The sequence below is a fragment of the Zingiber officinale genome, chromosome 3A (assembly GCF_018446385.1).
Source record: "Zingiber officinale cultivar Zhangliang chromosome 3A, Zo_v1.1, whole genome shotgun sequence".
NCBI classification, from domain to species: Eukaryota; Viridiplantae; Streptophyta; class Magnoliopsida; order Zingiberales; family Zingiberaceae; genus Zingiber; species Zingiber officinale.
The window spans coordinates 34,210,191-34,227,622 of NC_055990.1; the positions used below are offsets into that span (position 1 = coordinate 34,210,191).

General features: G+C 37.5%; 1 protein-coding gene across 2 annotated transcripts; it reads left to right on the top strand.

Moving 5' to 3' along the window:
* The first annotated feature begins 152 nt into the window (after positions 1-152).
* On the top strand, positions 153-4,602 carry LOC122051717 (arogenate dehydratase/prephenate dehydratase 1, chloroplastic-like). 2 transcript variants are annotated; one of them, XM_042612963.1, is made up of 11 exons: positions 153-699; positions 1,189-1,253; positions 1,349-1,441; positions 1,522-1,722; positions 1,796-1,876; positions 1,977-2,072; positions 3,054-3,131; positions 3,218-3,307; positions 3,386-3,453; positions 3,714-3,795; positions 4,272-4,602. In XM_042612963.1, exons 1-11 carry the CDS (start codon positions 423-425, stop codon positions 4,326-4,328), a joined length of 1,188 nt encoding a protein of 395 aa, XP_042468897.1. In that variant the 5' UTR covers positions 153-422; the 3' UTR covers positions 4,329-4,602. The 2 variants fall into 2 exon arrangements, 1 of the variants encoding a protein (XP_042468897.1); XR_006131509.1 differs by lacking the exon at positions 4,272-4,602 and having other exon boundaries at positions 154-699; positions 3,386-3,634.
* The last annotated feature ends 12,830 nt before the right edge of the window (positions 4,603-17,432 follow it).

Sequence of the window (17,432 nt, forward strand, 5' to 3'; positions counted from 1 at the left end):
ATATAAAAAAGTTTCATTGAGAATTTTTTAGTTGGTAAAAAAAAAATACAAAGTATGAAAGAAGTTGATCATTATGCAGCGTTTCGTGCTTTGTTTTCCCGCAGCGTATCATTACTCTTTTTGTTTTGAACCGGATAGCCCGTCCGCTTTTGGACGCTGCGGCCGAACTACCAAGAAATTTATGCGAAAGTCGCCGTTCATTCGGGAGGCTGGACTCGCTTGTCCATTTCTTTTCCTCGCATTGACGCCCTCCTTTCCATCCAAAGACGCTGTTTTTTATTATTATTATTATTATCGTTCTTCTTCTTCCCTGCTCCTTGACAACTACGCACGCCCAACCATCTCAATAAGACGAGGTCCTCCCTCTTGCTGCTCGGAATGCGCTGATCCGGGTTCCTAATCCTCGGAGTTGGTGGAAGGGGATGGCTTCCACGTCTTTAGGGGCGGCTTGGGTTAGTTATGGAGGCGCCCAGAGTCGTGGCGGGCGGAGAGTTCTCGCTGCCCTAGCGGCGCCTGATTGGCTTCGGAAGCGGGGAGAATGTGGCAGATTGGGCTGTGTCGGTGTATGCGTGACGCCCGTGGAAGATGAGAATCTGTCGCCGCTAGTGGAGCACGTGCCGGAGGTTGCTTCCGGGCTGTCCGCGGAGCGGGCGCTCGAGGAATCGAAGAAATGGGGTCGGGATTCGATCTCTCTTCCGAGTGAGTTCTTTATCTTTTTTTTTACATTCAGTAGAAGGGGGAAAATTCCTCTTTTTTTTTTCGTCCAAAAGATTTCAAAATTCGTACAAAATCCTTCCTCTGATTTTATTTTTTGATAAAATTACTCAGAAATTTTTGCGCAATAGAATATTTCAGATTTTATATGAATTTAAAGGAACCTTTTTTGTTGGGATCTAAAGTATTTATGAATGAGGCATCATAGTGTAAAGTGATGAAGACAGGTGAGAGTTGGTTTCAACTACAGCTTACCAACCAACTCAGTTACTTCTGTTCCAAAGAGCCTTACTTATCGCAGTGATGAAAACAGATGAGAGTTTGTTTCAACTAACACTTGCAAACAAATAGGGTACCAAAACCTTAACAGCCAACCCAGTTACCTTTGTTCCAAAGAGCAGATATCTGAGCGTTAAGATGTTTTAAATTGGGCAGTACATTTTTGGTAATAAATATGCTATTTTTGATTTGCAGAAGCTTTGTCATTGTCTGATCTCTCTGTTTCGGGGCATGGATCTAAAGTACGTGTAGCATATCAGGTATAGCACTTGACTTAAGCTGTAAATTGTTTGCTAAGGATGCTGCCTGCAGAGATCGGACTCAAACTTTTGTCTTCATTTTTCTATTGAATAAGGGTGCAGTTGGTGCATTCAGTGAGATTGCTGCGCTAAAAGCATACCCACAGTGTGAAGCCGTTCCATGTGAACAATCTGAAGTTGCCTTTAAGGTTTGATATGATATCATCTTAGATGTAATAAAATCAGTAAGTCCAAAGATTTTGATCTTTGGAATTCTTTTCCATTACAGGCTGTTGAACTTTGGTTAGTTGATAAAGCTGTTCTTCCAATTGAGAATTCAATTGATGGAAGCATTCATCGGAATTATGACTTGCTTTTGTGCCACAATTTGCACATTGTGGGTGAGGTGCAATTGCCTATTAACCACTGTCTTTTAGCTCTGCCAGGCGTTGTAAAGGAGGATTTGAAACGTGTTCTAAGCCACCCACTGGTCGTTCTATATCTATGTACATTTAGTTTATTCCAAATGATTGCTCTTTTATCAATAACTTCACCACCTGCAGGCACTTGACCAGTGTGAAAAGGCCTTGAATGAGCTAGGTGTTATTCGAGAAAGTGTAGATGACACTGCTGGTTCTGCTCAGGTATCTTATATTATTTGCATCAGTTGCGTGTGTCATAATTGTCTTTTGAGCAATTATGTGCCACTATAGTTGGCCTTTTAATCTTTCTGAATGTTTGCAGTTGATAGCTACGAAAGGTTTAAGGGATGCTGGAGCAATCGCAAGTGCTCGAGCTGCAGAGATTTATGGGCTTAACATACTTGATGACAACATGCAGGCAATGAGTTATTTTGCCATTAGTGTGATAGATTGGTTTCTCATGACATGCAATTTTAGGCTACATTAGAGTTTAATTCTGTTAACATATACTGGCAAATATTGTCCATGGTTGACTTGGTAATATTTTTCTTTCGAGACAGAAAATTATAAATGAAGGAAAAAACAAAACAAATTTCTCATTGCCATTTTTTAATTCTCAGTACCATGAAGAAATTAGAATATTAGGAAACTTATTCCATACAAACGCAATAGATATTTGGCTTCACACACCTGCACAAAGACACATGATGAGTACCTTTTTTCTTGTCTCCATATTCATTCAATATTGATGCATTAAGAAAAGCCCAGATTTTTATTTAAGTGTCAGGCATTGGCCACTTCAGTATAATGTATTGGAGCCATACATGTTTGGCAAACTCACTCTATTGAGAGTCTGAGACCATGTTGGTACTAATTAGAAAATCTGGTGATTATTTATTTGACACAAATATCTTAAAGCTTACATGTTCTGCAACATGGTCACAAAATCATGGCAAGAGTTTTGGATCTTGGAGCATGATATATTAAATCAACTGAAGGACAATGTTAAGAAACAGGTAAATTTTTTGGGATACAAGCCATCATAGTGTGGTTAAGTACAAGAACATTGTTTGCATTGGTTATGCTTCAACTTTAATCTTTTGAAATCTATTTCCTTTAATTTTCTAAGGAGCATTAGTGTGCTACTATGGTAACTGACATATGGAGAAAATTTTACTTTAGTTTGATTTGATGGTGAATTATATTCTCTATAAGGTCTTAATTAGTCTTTACTTAGTTATTCTAGTATCACAGGATGGTAACTGAAGAAGATTATTTTGTTCATGCTAGACATTGTGCATTTGATATATTTCAGTGCTGAAATCCATCATTTTCTTTAGCTTCTCTATGTTCTTTTAGTGCAGCATTGTCAATTTTTGTTCAAATATGCTAATCACAGGATGTCTCCAAGAACATCCTGCGATTTCTTGTGCTTGCTCGGGAACCAATAATTCCAAGAACTAATAGGGCCTTTAAGGTATCAAACTGACATGATTACTTTGTCATGTTCAATTTAATAAAGAAATCTGAAGGGAAGGATGTTGGCTTAATTTTACTTTTCAGACCAGCATAGTATTCACTCTTGAAGAAGGTCCTGGTGTCTTGTTCAAAGCATTGGGAGTTTTTGCGATGAGAAACATAAATTTGACAAAGGTATATACATTGGCATAGTCATCTACATAAAGTTTCTTTTAGCTCTAAAGGCACAGCTTAATTTTTGGATTATTTTAGATTGAAAGCAGGCCTCAAAGGGATCGCCCTCTTAGGGCTGTTGACAACTCAAGCTATGGTACAGCCAAGTAAGTGACTCACTCTTCTTTCAGATTGTTCTCATCTACTTTAACATGGATTGATTTCCTGCTTGCATTACGGTTTTATGGTTCTTAGCAGGTTGTGTGTGCCAAACTTCTTGACAGGTTACCAGAGGAACCTTTGGTTTACCTGTCACATTTGGAAACTTTTATTTTCCTTAGTACTAAAGTATTTTTCACGTTGATGATAATCATGCTTCGGTGTTTGAGTTTTACACCACCGAGGTTCTTAAGTGCTCTTTTCTTAGGTACTTTGATTATCTTTTCTTCATTGATATTGAAGCATCTATGGCCGAGCCTCGTGCACAAAGTGCTCTGTCCAACCTTCAGGTTAGCTTTGTATGATTATATCTTCGTAAGAAACATCTTGCTTTATTCCGTCTACATCAGATGATGAAAATTGTAAATTACTGTCAGCTTTGTTTTGATGTGTATTCATCCAGAGTGATCATAAGATCTATATTTAATTCTTAATTCCATTTTTTTTGATTTATTATGAACAAATTACCATTATGAAGATGTACAAACATCAATCAAAATTGAACAGGATTCAGACAAACAAAGATCAAACAAAAAACAATTGTGTTGTACAACTCTAGTCTGCCAGCTACCGCAAATGCTATTCCACACTGCTTTCACTGTTTATCACCGTGGAGCTTAAACATGATCATCAAACTTTCATGATTACAAAATGTCTTCCATAATTGCATTCGATCAAATTCATTTAGGTTGTTTTGTTTCATACAACAGGTTGGATTTGCCATGCTACAATTTGGTCCCTATAACTGAATGATGCATTTGTGCAGGAATTTGCGACATTCCTTCGTGTACTTGGATCTTATCCAATGGACACAACTCTGTGAAAGATCTGTGATGTACTCCTTACTGCTTCAACCTTCTTGGTGGTCGAAAAAGTGTAGTATGCAAATGTATTTGTTCGAAAATTCTTTTTGCTCTTTGCTTAAGATTCGACAACACTGCAGGTTCTCATTTAGTTAACCGGTTACTTGAAAATGTATTGCTTTTTATTATTATATAGTTGTGTGTTCAAACAATAAGGATGTTTGGTTGTCAAGGAATTAGAGTGTATCTGTAGTACTACTTATTTTGAGAAATCTATAATATTTGCCCTGAAAATGGATGAGGATTTGTGCTTCATAATTATGTCGATAAGCAACAATCCTTGTTAACGGTAGAAGTTTTAAAGTGAGCCCCTGGACTATGATACAATGGAAGGGTATTAAATTATCAACTAGATATTCATAGTTCGATCTCTAGTTATGATATATTTTGTGAGATTTTTTCTCCAAATGTGGTGCACAATCACGGGATGCTGGGCTTTTAGATCGTTTGTCATAAGCGCTTTTCAATTTATTCTGATGGTTAAAGAAAATTTTCAGTGGGATCGAATCGGTCGTTTTAGGTTCGGTGTTATTTAGTTTATCATTTTTTTTAGAAGGTTTAAAGAGGCAACTCTATGATTTTTTTTTCTTTCACGGGAGGGGTTTTCTTTCACTTTAGTATGTGTTTTTTTTTATAATCAAATGAGTGAACCAACCCGCTTTGATCCAGGATTAAAATCTTGAGTTGTTTCATCCGATACAAGCGAAACATCTCATTTTGCACGTGGACTGACACAAGCACACCTTCGGTGCCAATGCATTGTACCTGCCTAACAATGCATCCGAACATGTCTTACAAGCTGGACATCTGGATGTCGCACGAGCTTGGCAACGAATCTAGATGCACAGGATGCGTGGGTTGCATAAGCCTGACGATATGTCTGGATGTGTCGCACGAGCACGGTGGCACATCTGAATGCATCGCCTGGGCCTGGCAATATGTCTGAACTCTTTGAGCGGACCGTGCATGCCCGCAGTCATGATGTTGTGAAATAGGAGGTTTAATTAAATAATTAGATAATAATTTTAATAAAAAAAAGTGGATCCACCATCTCAACGACCTCCTAGAACCGGCCTTATGGGTATGGAGATAGGTAAATTCAAGTACACATGCAGGAGACATATGGTGTGGTAAATTTTAGGTCGTGAGTTATTGTGAGATTGAACCCCTAACTATTACATCAAAAATGTCATGCATCCACCGCCCACGCTACACCGTGGGGTAATAATTTTAATCAACTCTTAATTATAGTTGAGATAATTTAAATGAGCTTAATTAAAGTTATATATATATATATATCTTCAAGTAAAAAAATTTATATTTATAAAATATCGAAATCATAATGACACAATACGATATCAAAATTGTATCGTTCTAGTCCTAGATTAAAATTTCAGCATGAATCAAAATTTTAAATTTGGACTATGATATAGTTGCTCTCAAGTATATTGTTCAACATCATTATTTTATATCATACGTATTAAATTCTGAACCAATTAGTTAGTTATATTTATAAGATAAATCGGTATTATGGTAACTACAAAACTATAATGGTTATATGTGAATATTGTTGAACGGTTCAATTCTACCTTACTAGATCCTGCCGTGTTAGGAGATAATAATATGGAAGTTGTCTAATCTTATAAGAGGGAGTGGACGTACCTTTTGATAAAACAAAAATAAAAGAGAGGCGCCATTTGATAATTATTCCAGAAAAAAATTCTTTCGAATTTTTGCCAAAGATTTAATGCTATGGGATAGCATGAATAAGGTGAGAGGCCCTTTAAGTCACGTCCAAGTTAAGAAGACCGACTAAAGTGACAATCAAAATCAAAAAACAGTTAACATTCAGAGCTAATACGGTTGCATGTCTCGCCTGAATGGCCTAGTCGATCAGATCATTAATTCAATTGGATCCTGAATCTTTCAGAGTCGACAAAGCCGGAAGTCATATCAATGCTATTCGAAGCTAAATCAAAGGTCTCTCACCAAGTGCTCTGGCCGATCGGAATGGAGGGTCCCATCGGATATGCTAGACATGTCGCCCAATGAGACCGGGCTCTTTATCTAAGTATGGAGGATAGGTGCAGACCGAGTCTTTAAGAGTGACATCTATTCTATATCTGACCCGATTGCTCATGCAAACAAGAGTCAATTGGGCTACCAAGAGGATTCGATCTGTCGGCCAGCAAGGCATATTTGAGCCCCATCAATCCAACGACTTAATATTCTTTATTGACGTTTTGTGCAACAGTTATAAGGAAATACAAGAATATTCCCTATGTAATTTTTAGGAGAGAAGCTTCTACTCTGCAAATTACAGAGATGGTAGACCCATTCTGGAAAGAATGTTAGAATGTCAAAAGGGTCAGTCCATTTTTGGCAATGCTTCAAGATTCGTGCAAAGAATATAATTAACATTATAAAAGGAGGTTTCCATCTACAAGTGTAGATATGAAAACACATCATCACACAACCTAAGGCACTCAATTTCATTGTAAATTAATTACTATTCACTGCATTTTCCTCTAAGACACATGTTTGACTTAAGCGTCGAAGTGCCTACGCTAGGGACTCCTTTCTAGCCCAGTTGTTGATGTTTATTCCCTTCATTCCTTGTTTTTTGATACACAGGACCACACAACATGATCGGTGCACAACGTGGAGTCTTTTCATGGTTAATAGTAGAGTCACATCAGAGCCACTTGCCTAGTGTTTCATCTCCCTCAATTTCAGATAGATCAAGTTTGGCATCGTAAGTGGGAACCTTCGCCTGAATCTGAAATACAGAGATGAAAGAGACTGAACGACTCACTACCGTTACTTTTTTATAAGAAGACTTAGAGCTGCTAATAGCCGCTTGAGCTAAGAGATTAGTAAAACAGCAACAAGTAGCAACAGCTAGTGTTGGTGCAGTTGACACCAATGATCAAATCTGAGTTTTGATGAATGACAAGTGGATTAAAGTTAGATGTATTGTTGATATAACCTTGTTACCGAGTGTATAGGGTTGACTAACTTGAGGGGTCAAGATGACCAGACACCAGGCAGAAAGTCCAAATGTGGGATTCTGGTAAAATGTCAAGATGTTCGATTCCTGATGGGGTTGAAGTTTGGATATGTGATTCTAGTAGGCGGTCGAGATGTTTGATTCCTGATTGACAAAGTCAGAATGTACGATTCCGACAGAAAGACCTAGTGAGTCAGATTGGATGTCAATGAGATAACTTGACATTTGGTAAGTGAAGTAAATCACTGGAGGAGAGTGACTCAGTGAGGATGTGTCCTGTTTAACGGGACAGTAGGTGTCAGTTGATGTGCGTAGATTATATACACTTATTTAGCATGTTTTAACGCATATTTACATATTTTACGCATGCTTTGTCTATACACTTTCATACTTTTTGACTTACTTTCAGCATAAATACTTTTCTTTGTTCGAAGATCTGCTCTTATGTATTTTTTATCTTCAGGAGTTAAATTTGGAGAAGAAATGATGTTCGTGGCTGATCTAGGTAATAAGAAAAGGAAGACAACATTGGCCATGTGAGCCACACGGCAGTGTCAAAGGAGCAGGGAAGAAAATGACCTTGGCCGTGTGGAGCAGACAGGCGATGTAGCTTCACTAGAGGAGGAGAATGACACGGCCGTGTGGATTGGCACGGCTGTGTCATCCCAGCAAGAACGACCAGAACCTGGCTATGTAGATTTACACAACCCAAGCAGCTTCTCCACATGGCCGTGCAACATTTCTAGAGAAGAGGCAAGCCCAGGCCATGTGTTCCACATAGCTGTGTGAGGTTTCCAGAGGCAAAGATTGGCATGGCCGTGTAATCCACATGGCCATGTGATCTAGCCAGAGGCAGAGAGTTACACGACCGTGTGTGCCCAAGGCCGTGGCACGGGCCGTGTGGTGCCCATGCCCTGCTCTATAAAAGGGGGGGGGGGGGGGTTTCTCCCCTTTTCACAAAGAAATCTTTGGCTTGGGACTCTTCGCCATTGCTTGGGGAAGTGTTCTCCCCTTTGGGGAGGCCCTAGATCTTCTTCATCTTCACCGATCCATCCACCTTCGGAGCAAGGGAACGCCTCCAAGGACGCCACGCTTCAAGGATAAGCACTCTCCTCTCTCTACTTCTTTGTATTGGGTTGTAGTTTGCTTCTTTCTTCATCTTTGGTTGTATTTCCTTTGCTATGGAGTAGATATCTAGATCTAGGATGTAGGAAGTAATTATGATGTGATTGTGGATATATAAACTATGTATTTGGATATTTTCTTATGTAATGACGTGTTTATATCATCATCTATGTGTGTTGTGCCTTGTATACGTTTGATGAAATGTGTGTGAGATAAATCTATGCAGATGTAGGGTTAGACCACCATGTAGAGGATGAGCCTTGGAATGTAAGATCATGGGACCTTGTGATAGAAGGCATTCCTTACTTTCTATGGCAGTTCCTTGAAACAGGGATCGATTCTCTACTAGGAAAACTAATTAGAGTTTAAAGGGTTCTCCCAAATTAATGTTAGGAAGTGACTTGTGTAATCTAGGAACGTGGACCATAGGCCCTTGTGTGAGAAGGATGTTCCCTATAATCGAACTTCCTAAATTACTTCTTCTACTTAATTGCATTAATCTACCATTAGGAAGTGATCTGTGTAATCTAGGAACGTGGATCGTGGGTGTTGGGGTTGCAAGGTTGCAAACATAGTCCCACATTGAAAACACATGGAAAAGATCATGAATTTATAAGAGAAAAAGATATCTCCATTGGTATGAGGCCTTTTGGGGAGAGCTCAAGAGAAAAACCATGAGGGCTTAGGCCCAAAGTGGACAATATCATACCATTGTGGAGATATCCAAATTCTTTTTGATCATACAGTGGGCCCTAGTGACAGAAGGATGTTCCCTATAATCGGACTTCCTAAATGACCTCTTCTACTTAATGGCGGTAGAACTTGGGTAAACTCTTCGGTGTGATCTTTGCGAGATAGGACCGAACTTTAGTTAGAACTCCTACACAAGTGTAAGCATGGAGTTAGGTAGATGAACAATGCATAGAGACATTAACAAGCATCGCAACGAAACCCAAATCCTAGTATCTATTCCCCTTCCTTCACTTATGCTCTTTTCTCTCTCTTATTTCACTTCTCTTTCTCTTAAGCGTCTGTGAACAATTTTAGATTGTCTAGATATTTCGTCGTACGAAGTTAACTAGTGCTTAATCAACAGTCTCTGTGGGATCGATAATCTTTTATATTATTGATGATGTAACCGTGCACTTGCGGTGGTATAACATTAGTCTAGTTTAGGTCCAGTTTGGAAAATCTAAACTGAGATCATGACTCGACACGGGTCTGGAGGATAGGATTTAATTAATACTAAACTGCTTCTTTTAGTACTAATTCTATTTTGTAGGTTAGATATTTTGTGTTGAACTAATACATTTTGCAAGGAAAAAGGAGCACAAAATGCCTTGGGTGAACAATACCCGAGGCGCCTTCAAGGCATTGGAAGACGCCTTGAGTACTGTTCATGGAAGGCGCGTTTGGAAGCATGGAAGGTGCCTTTAGTCAGATAAAATTAGACTTCATCAACAATAAGAGTCGGGTTGTTCGGGATAAGACTTTACATCTTCAGTGCTATGGAAGGTACCTTCAACACTCAATAAAAGGGTGTCTCGACCAAGGCTTCAAAGACATCCCTTCTATAAGCTTCTACGTGTCTGTTTGACGTTCCAACTACTCCAGCTTTATGCTGCTGCTCTGCTATGACACTACTATGCCTGACTACTGCTAAGGAGCCATCCAACACCGAGCTTGATCTGATCATCTTCGAAGGTGTTGGGTAACAAACATTTAACATTGTAATTAATTGTTGCATAAAGGAAAGTGTAGCTTGTTACATTTTTCCTATTCTTCTTGTACTCAATCCCCTCTTCTGGCGGTTTTGGAAGAGGTCTTTAGTGGATTACCCATCGATAAGTTCGCGGGACTTGGGTCTTAGAGTAGGAGTCGCCGAAGGCTCCAAACCAAGTGAAACCGCTTGCGTACTTATGTTTTAGCTTTTTGTTTCTGTGTTTAATTCTGCTGCATACTAGCTTTTCAAAACAAAAAAAATAGAGTCTCCTAAAACTACGTGATTCACCCACTCTCATGTATGTTTTGATCCAATAAGTGATATCAGAATCAAGTTCTACTTTGAATTGGTGCAACCACCAATCAAGTTAGGGGAATTATTTTATTTTTTTTGGATTTTAGTTTTTCATATTTTATTTGAATTGATAAATTTTACCTCTTCAAATAATTCTTTCTCATTTAGTTTTTATTCAAAGTTGGTGCAATCACCGCTCGAGTCATCGATATTTATTTTTACTTCAAACTCTGCTAATCCAAGACTTAGTCTCGGGACATTTCTTTCATTTTTTTCAAGATAATTCAAATGACGCAACTCAAAGGGTACATCACTGCTCACCCTCCACTCTTCAGTGGGGATGACTTCCCCTACTGGAAGAGAAGAATGGAGGTATAACCGAAGACGGATATCGATCAATGGTTCATCATCCGATGAGGATACAAGGTGCCAGTTGACAAAACAACCAAAACACCTATCGACTTGGAGGACTAGAACTCGGATATAAAGAAGAAGGTCCAGACTAACAATAAGGCGCTGAATACCCTCTAATGCGGGCTGACCAAGGAAGAGCTGAAGAGTCGAACCGTTCAACAACGTGAAGGAATTGTGGGACAAACTGGTCGAACTACACGATGGAACGACCGACTCAAGGGTAATGAAATGTGACCTTCTATTAAATTCTTTATTTAATATCAAAATATAGGGCGGAGAAACCGCATGCTAACTACACGCGAGGATCGAGGATATCCTCAATGACCTATACATGATTGGACATCAACTAAAAAACTGTGACATTATTAGGTATACTTTGAATTCATTTCCTCGAAACACACTGTGGGCATCGATTGTAGATGCCTATAAAGTTTTGAGTAACCTTTCAAAGTTAAAACTATAGTACATCCTGCTATGTATAAAATAGAACAATAATAAATAAGAAACATAATAAAATCTCATTTAAAATTTCCTATAATAAATTACTTAATATCAAATATTTTAAAGTATTTGGTCGTTCAGTCTACATACTAAATACAAGAGAATGTTTAGGAAAATTTACCTCAAAAGTTGAAAATGAAATTTTTGTAGGATATGCACTAAATAGTGGAGGGTACATAGTTTATAATAAAAATACCTTAAGAATTGAAGAAATAACAAATGTAAAATTTAATAAATCTAACTCTAAGGAAACTAACTCAAATCAAACTCAATCTCAACCAATTGACTTTGTTAGAGCTAGCACTAATCTAAGGGGAGCAAGTGAAAACCTAAATCAAATAGACGAACACGAAGATGAACAAAATCAACCACAAGAAAATGAACAAACATAAACTGAATCTAGAACAATAAAAGTTAGCTCAGACCACCCAATTGAACAAATAATTGGTGACCCAGAATTAAGGGTTCAAACTAAATCATCATTTAGATACCTAAGTTAAATATCTTTAATTTCTAAGATTGAATCCAAAATAGTAGAAAAATCCCTGCTTGACCTAGACTGGATAATTGCCATATAGGAAGAACTTACCTAATTTGAAATAACAAAGTCTGGGACTTAGTTCCTTTACCTAAAAATAAAAAATTCATTGAAACTAAATGAGTATTTAGGAATAAGTTAAATGAAAAGGGGGAAATTGCTAGAAATAAAGCCAGACTGGTAGCCATAGGGTTCAGTCAAGTAGAGGGACATAACTATAATAAAACATATGTCCTAGTGGCCTCTATTAGGATGCTACTAAACTAAGCAGCTCATAAAGAGTTCAAACTCTACCAAATGGATGTCAAATTTGCCTTCTTAAATGGATTAACAAAAGAAAAAGTATATGTAGGTCAACCACCTGGATTTAAAAATCTAAAATTCCCTGATTATGTATTCAAATTTAAAAAATGCCTTATATGGTCTAAAACAAGTACCTAGGGCTTGGTATGAATGATTATCCACTTATCTGATTTTAAAAGAATTTAAACAAGGTTGAATTGAACCCTGTTTATAAAAACTCTTAAATTTGATATTTTTGTTGCTCAAATATACGTCGATGGCATAATTTTTGGATCTATAAACTCAGATTTTTTATAAGAATTTATACACCTAATGGAACAAGAATTTGAAATGAGTCTAGTAGGTAAGTTAACCTTCTTCTTAAGCTTACAAATTAAACAAACTAATGAAGGTAATTATGTTTATCAAGAAAAATATATAAAAAAATTACTTAAAAAATTTAGAATGGATAATTCTAAAGAAATAAAAACACCCATGACAATAAATGAAAATGTAGATAGTGATCCTAATGGAACATCGGTAAACCTAAAGTATTATGGAAGTGTCATAGGTAGTCTTTTTGACCTAATTGCAAGCTGACCTAATATACTATTTGCAGTTAGTATGTGTGCTAGATATCAAACATGTGCTAAGGAATCCCATTTCAAAAATGTTAAAAGAATTTTCATATATCTAAAAGGTACACAAGGTATAGGAATGTGGTACCTTAGAACAACTAATTTTAAACTTTTAGGATATTCTGACTCAGACTATGTTGGCTGTAAATTAGATAGAAAAAGTATAAACATCTCACAAGCACACTAGGTCTACCTTGATTGTGTATTCAAGAATTTAGAATGGCGTGAGATGCGTAACCTTTTTCCTGTACTTCAGGTGCTTATATCAGTGTATGAACATAAGTCTAGACAAAAATATAATAGTACATTGATCAAGTTAAATAGTCCTTTTTAGCAAATTTCTAACTTGATATTAGTACTTAACTTGACTAACCAAGTGGATACTACTATCTTCTGATAGTTAGTTAGTAACTAACAGTTAGACACTTAAAGATAATTTTTAGATGAATATTATTTTTAAATAATATTAGGTTCGGGGGGGGGGGGGGGGGGGGGAATATTTGAAAACTACTTTCAAAATATCTTATTTCAAAATCTTTCCTCTTCTTGCTACTTTTTGCAAACTGGTAGTTTAAACAAAAAATATTTTGAAACTTGACTGACTACTAAGAGCCATATACTAAGAGGTTTTCAGAGAGTTTAAGCACTTAGAGCTCAGTCAGATTTTCACTTGGTCAAGCTCCCTTACATTCGGCTGACTACTTGACTAATCACTGATTTTTATAGTAAAACGCTAGAGCCCTTATATCCAACCGACTTTATGTCCAATTGGCTTTATTCCAACGTCCTATTTTCTAACCACTCAGTCATGACCCTAGAATTTTATCATGGGGCGATCGACAGAGTTATATGAGAAGTGCTCCATCATTTTGACTTTGACCCCACCTTACCTTGATTTTGACCACCACATCATTCTCGAAATCCATTTCCTATAACTCGTATCAACAATCATTTGAAACAGTCTGACGAAATTCGTGCGCTTAAACTCTTTGAAAACCTTTGTGCAAACTGGAATTACTTGTTTTTCAAAATTTCTTCTTTAAGGATGTTCAAAGTATACCTTAAATATGCTATTTGAAAAAGCAAGTTCAAACATTTTTCTAGAAAATTAAGTTTTTGAAATGAGTATTTTTTAATTTTTTTTTTAAGGCTAAGCCTTTATTTTTAAGCTAACTACTTAAGCTAAATTTGTTTAAAGCTCAACTTTTATCAAAATCCATTTTAAGCTAAGTACTTAAGATAAATTTGTTTAAAGCTCAACTTTTATCAAAATCCTTTTTAAACTAAGTAAAAAAAAAAGGCACGAAGCTCCCGCCATGCGGGGTCCCGGGAAAGGATCCATTGTACGCAACCTTACCCTGCTTTTTGTAAGAAGTTGTTTCCAGGATTCGAACCCATGACCTTTTAGTCACATGACAACAACTTTACCGTTGCGCCAAGGCTCCCCTTCCCTTTTTAAATTAAGTACTTAAACTAAATTTATTTAAAGCTCAACTTTTATGAAAATCCCTTTTAATCTAAGTACTTAAACTAAATTTTTATCAAATTCTTTTTCATGTTAAATTTTTTAACTATATTTTTATCAAAAATTTTTTTATCATGATTTCTTACTTAACTATGAGTTTTCTCAAATTTTTAACTAAATATTTTTCAAAAACTTAATCTATTTAAAATTATTTCAACTATTTTTTGATATATGGCAAAGGGGAAGAGACAAGTGAAAGTTAAGTAGTTAAGGGGGAGCTAAAGTTAAGTGGTTAAATGGGAGCTAACAAACTATTCAAGGGGGAGCTAAAGTTAAGTGGTTAAATGGGAGCTAACAAACTATTCAAGGGGGAGCTAACAAATTATTCCCTGTTGAATGAATTTCCTAACTTAGTCTAAACGTTGCATTTCTTTTTATTACATTTTGCTATATATTTTACTTAACTTTGAATTATGTTGCCATAATAAAAAAGGGGAAGATTGTTGGTGCGAGAAGCATCAAACGATCGAAGTTAAGGCTACTTGTGGTCTAGCAAGTTTGAATGAGCTTGCAGGAAAGTCCTAGCTATGGTTAGGCAGGTGGAAAACCCTAGGGGGTGGTAACCCTAGACAGAAAGTCTTGGTGGGTCAAGTACTTTGGACAAACCCTAGAGTCGGGGACTCTAGGTGAAAGTCCTGGTGGTTGCGGACCAGGTAGAAGACTGAATGGGTCATGGAGTCAGCGTTTAGCAGAAAGTCCTAAAGCATCGGATGCTAAGCAAAAGTCCAGTCAGTCTGGAGGATCAGTTTGACAATAGGTAACTTCTACTGAGAGGAGTAGGTGAGGACGCGTTCCCCGTTGAGAGAACAGTAGGGGTCAGTTTGACCTAGAGTTTCTGGAGGAAATTCGAAGTCAGAACTGGATAATCTGAAGGCTATCAAGTTATTTATTTACATATAAATTGCTATTTGTCTAACTCTATTTTGTAGAAAACTAACAAGTTTTGTAGGGTCAGACTTAGCCTTGATCGGTCGACGAACGACCATATCGGTTGACCGAACCCCAGTACAATAGGATTAGATTTCCAGATAGCAGACTGAGTTCAATCAAGGGATCGGTCGACTGAACCTAGGGGTCGATTGACCGAACTGAGGATAAGTGGTGACCTGATCGAAGCCGGGGTGATCGGATCGGATGAGGAGGAGATCATTTGATCGGTCGACCAACATGGGGATCGGTCGACCGATCTAGTTCAAGTTAAACCTGATCCCGAGATCAGTGAATTTGGATCATGTCTGAAGAAGCTATAAAAAGGAGCCTCGACCAGCACTTCAAAATGACAATTCTACACAAGCGATCTTCTAAGCTGCGCACTACGCTGAAATGACTCAATGACGCTCAGTTGCTGTTCCGACAAATCAACGAACCAATTCCTAATAATTTATTATCAGTATAATTTGTTTTTAAGTTTTGTACTTGTACTTATACATTTGTAAAGAATTTCAGATCTATAGTGATTGCCTAACATAAGCTATCAACGATCGCGGACCTTGGAGTAGGAGTCATCACAGGCTCTGAACCAAGTAAAAGAAACCTGTTAGCAATTTTGTTTGTTTCTTTTCTTTATTCCACTGCATATTTTGCTTGTTTTATAAAATGAGTGAAAACACCACAAGTGCTATTCACCCCCCCTCTAGCACGTCTTCGATCCTACAAAAATGCCTTGGAGCCTTTTCTCACTCAAACATGGGCCCAAAGAGACCATCTGAGCCTATATCAAGAGGTTCAATCAGGTAGCTATGGATGTTTCCACGACCATCACAGAGATTTTAGTGAGTGTCTTTTCTCAGGGACTCACTGATAATGATTTCTTTTGATATTTGGTTAGAAAGCCTCCAAGCAACATTGATCAAATGAGCAACTGAATTCTTCAATATTGAAGAAGCCAGTGTTACGTTTCCACAAGTGTATGGATATGTCATCAATAATAAAAGATATCGAACCACAGGGACTGGTTATAAGAACTAGCGATCGCTCACGTAGAATTAGCTAAATTATCGATTGTTGGAAGTCAACTATTTAGAAAGAAGGGAGAAACTTAGATGAAGGAGAAGAGAACCAGAGTAAGTGTTGAATATATCGGTTTGGGGAATGTTCTAGGAGTTCAAGTTTCATTGTGGTATTTACTAATATATCATGGTCTACCAATTTTCTACCTTCAATTAGCATGCACTTGTAGGAAGTTAGGTTTATTATCCCTAAGTATTTAATAGAGATGATTCCTATGAAATCTGGAAATGGTTAACCCCTGTCACTAGGGCACCTCGGTCATAGATCACAAGAATATATGTCTAGTAAATAATAGTAAAGATAAAGATAAAAATTAGGTACGATTTCCTACTTCCTTATGGAGAAATTGCTTCTCCCTTCAAGGGAATGTCCTAGACGTCCGTAAGTGGGTTACCCTTGTCACTAGGGTCCCTCGGGTATACAATCTAGGGCACTCTTTCTACGAGATCAGCAATCCCTACACAAACATTCAATCTAACATGACAATAAAATGCAAACACATCTCATTCACATTAGAACGAAGAGATACAAAGCAAGTTAATATCATGTAGATAGATAAAAGGCATAACCATGAATTTTTACATTGTAACACAATCACAACTACTCCCTTGTCCTAGAACAATGGATATACTCCATAAAGGAAAGAAAATAATCCAATGAAATCGAGAAATAAAGCAATCAAAATCCAACGAAGAGAAGGAGGGAGAAGAAAGCTTATCCAATGATGTCGAGTAATCCTTGGATCCAATACTTCACTTCCGGAGTTGATGGGATGGTGGAATCCGTCTCGTATCGTCGAACGACAGTCGAGGATAGCATGGAATGACACCTGGATAATTCTCCCAAGGCTGGAGGCTTCCCCCTCCTGAGAAAGGGTAAAGAACCCCTTTTATAGGTCAAGTGACACGACCATGTGGGATCACACGACCGTGGTGGTTCTGGAAATGTTGCATGGCCATGTGGGATAACACGGTCGTGCGCTTCTTCGGCTCTGGATATGTTAC

Excerpts from the sequence above, each read along its gene's own strand:
- LOC122051717 (XM_042612963.1), top strand. The coding sequence starts at position 423 with ATGGCTTCCACGTCTTTAGGGGCGGCTTGGGTTAGTTATGGAGGCGCC. Across the intron at positions 3,308-3,385 it reads GAAACATAAATTTGACAAAG|ATTGAAAGCAGGCCTCAAAG; the intron begins GTATATACATTG and ends GGATTATTTTAG. Across the intron at positions 3,454-3,713 it reads TCAAGCTATGGTACAGCCAA|GTACTTTGATTATCTTTTCT; the intron begins GTAAGTGACTCA and ends CTCTTTTCTTAG.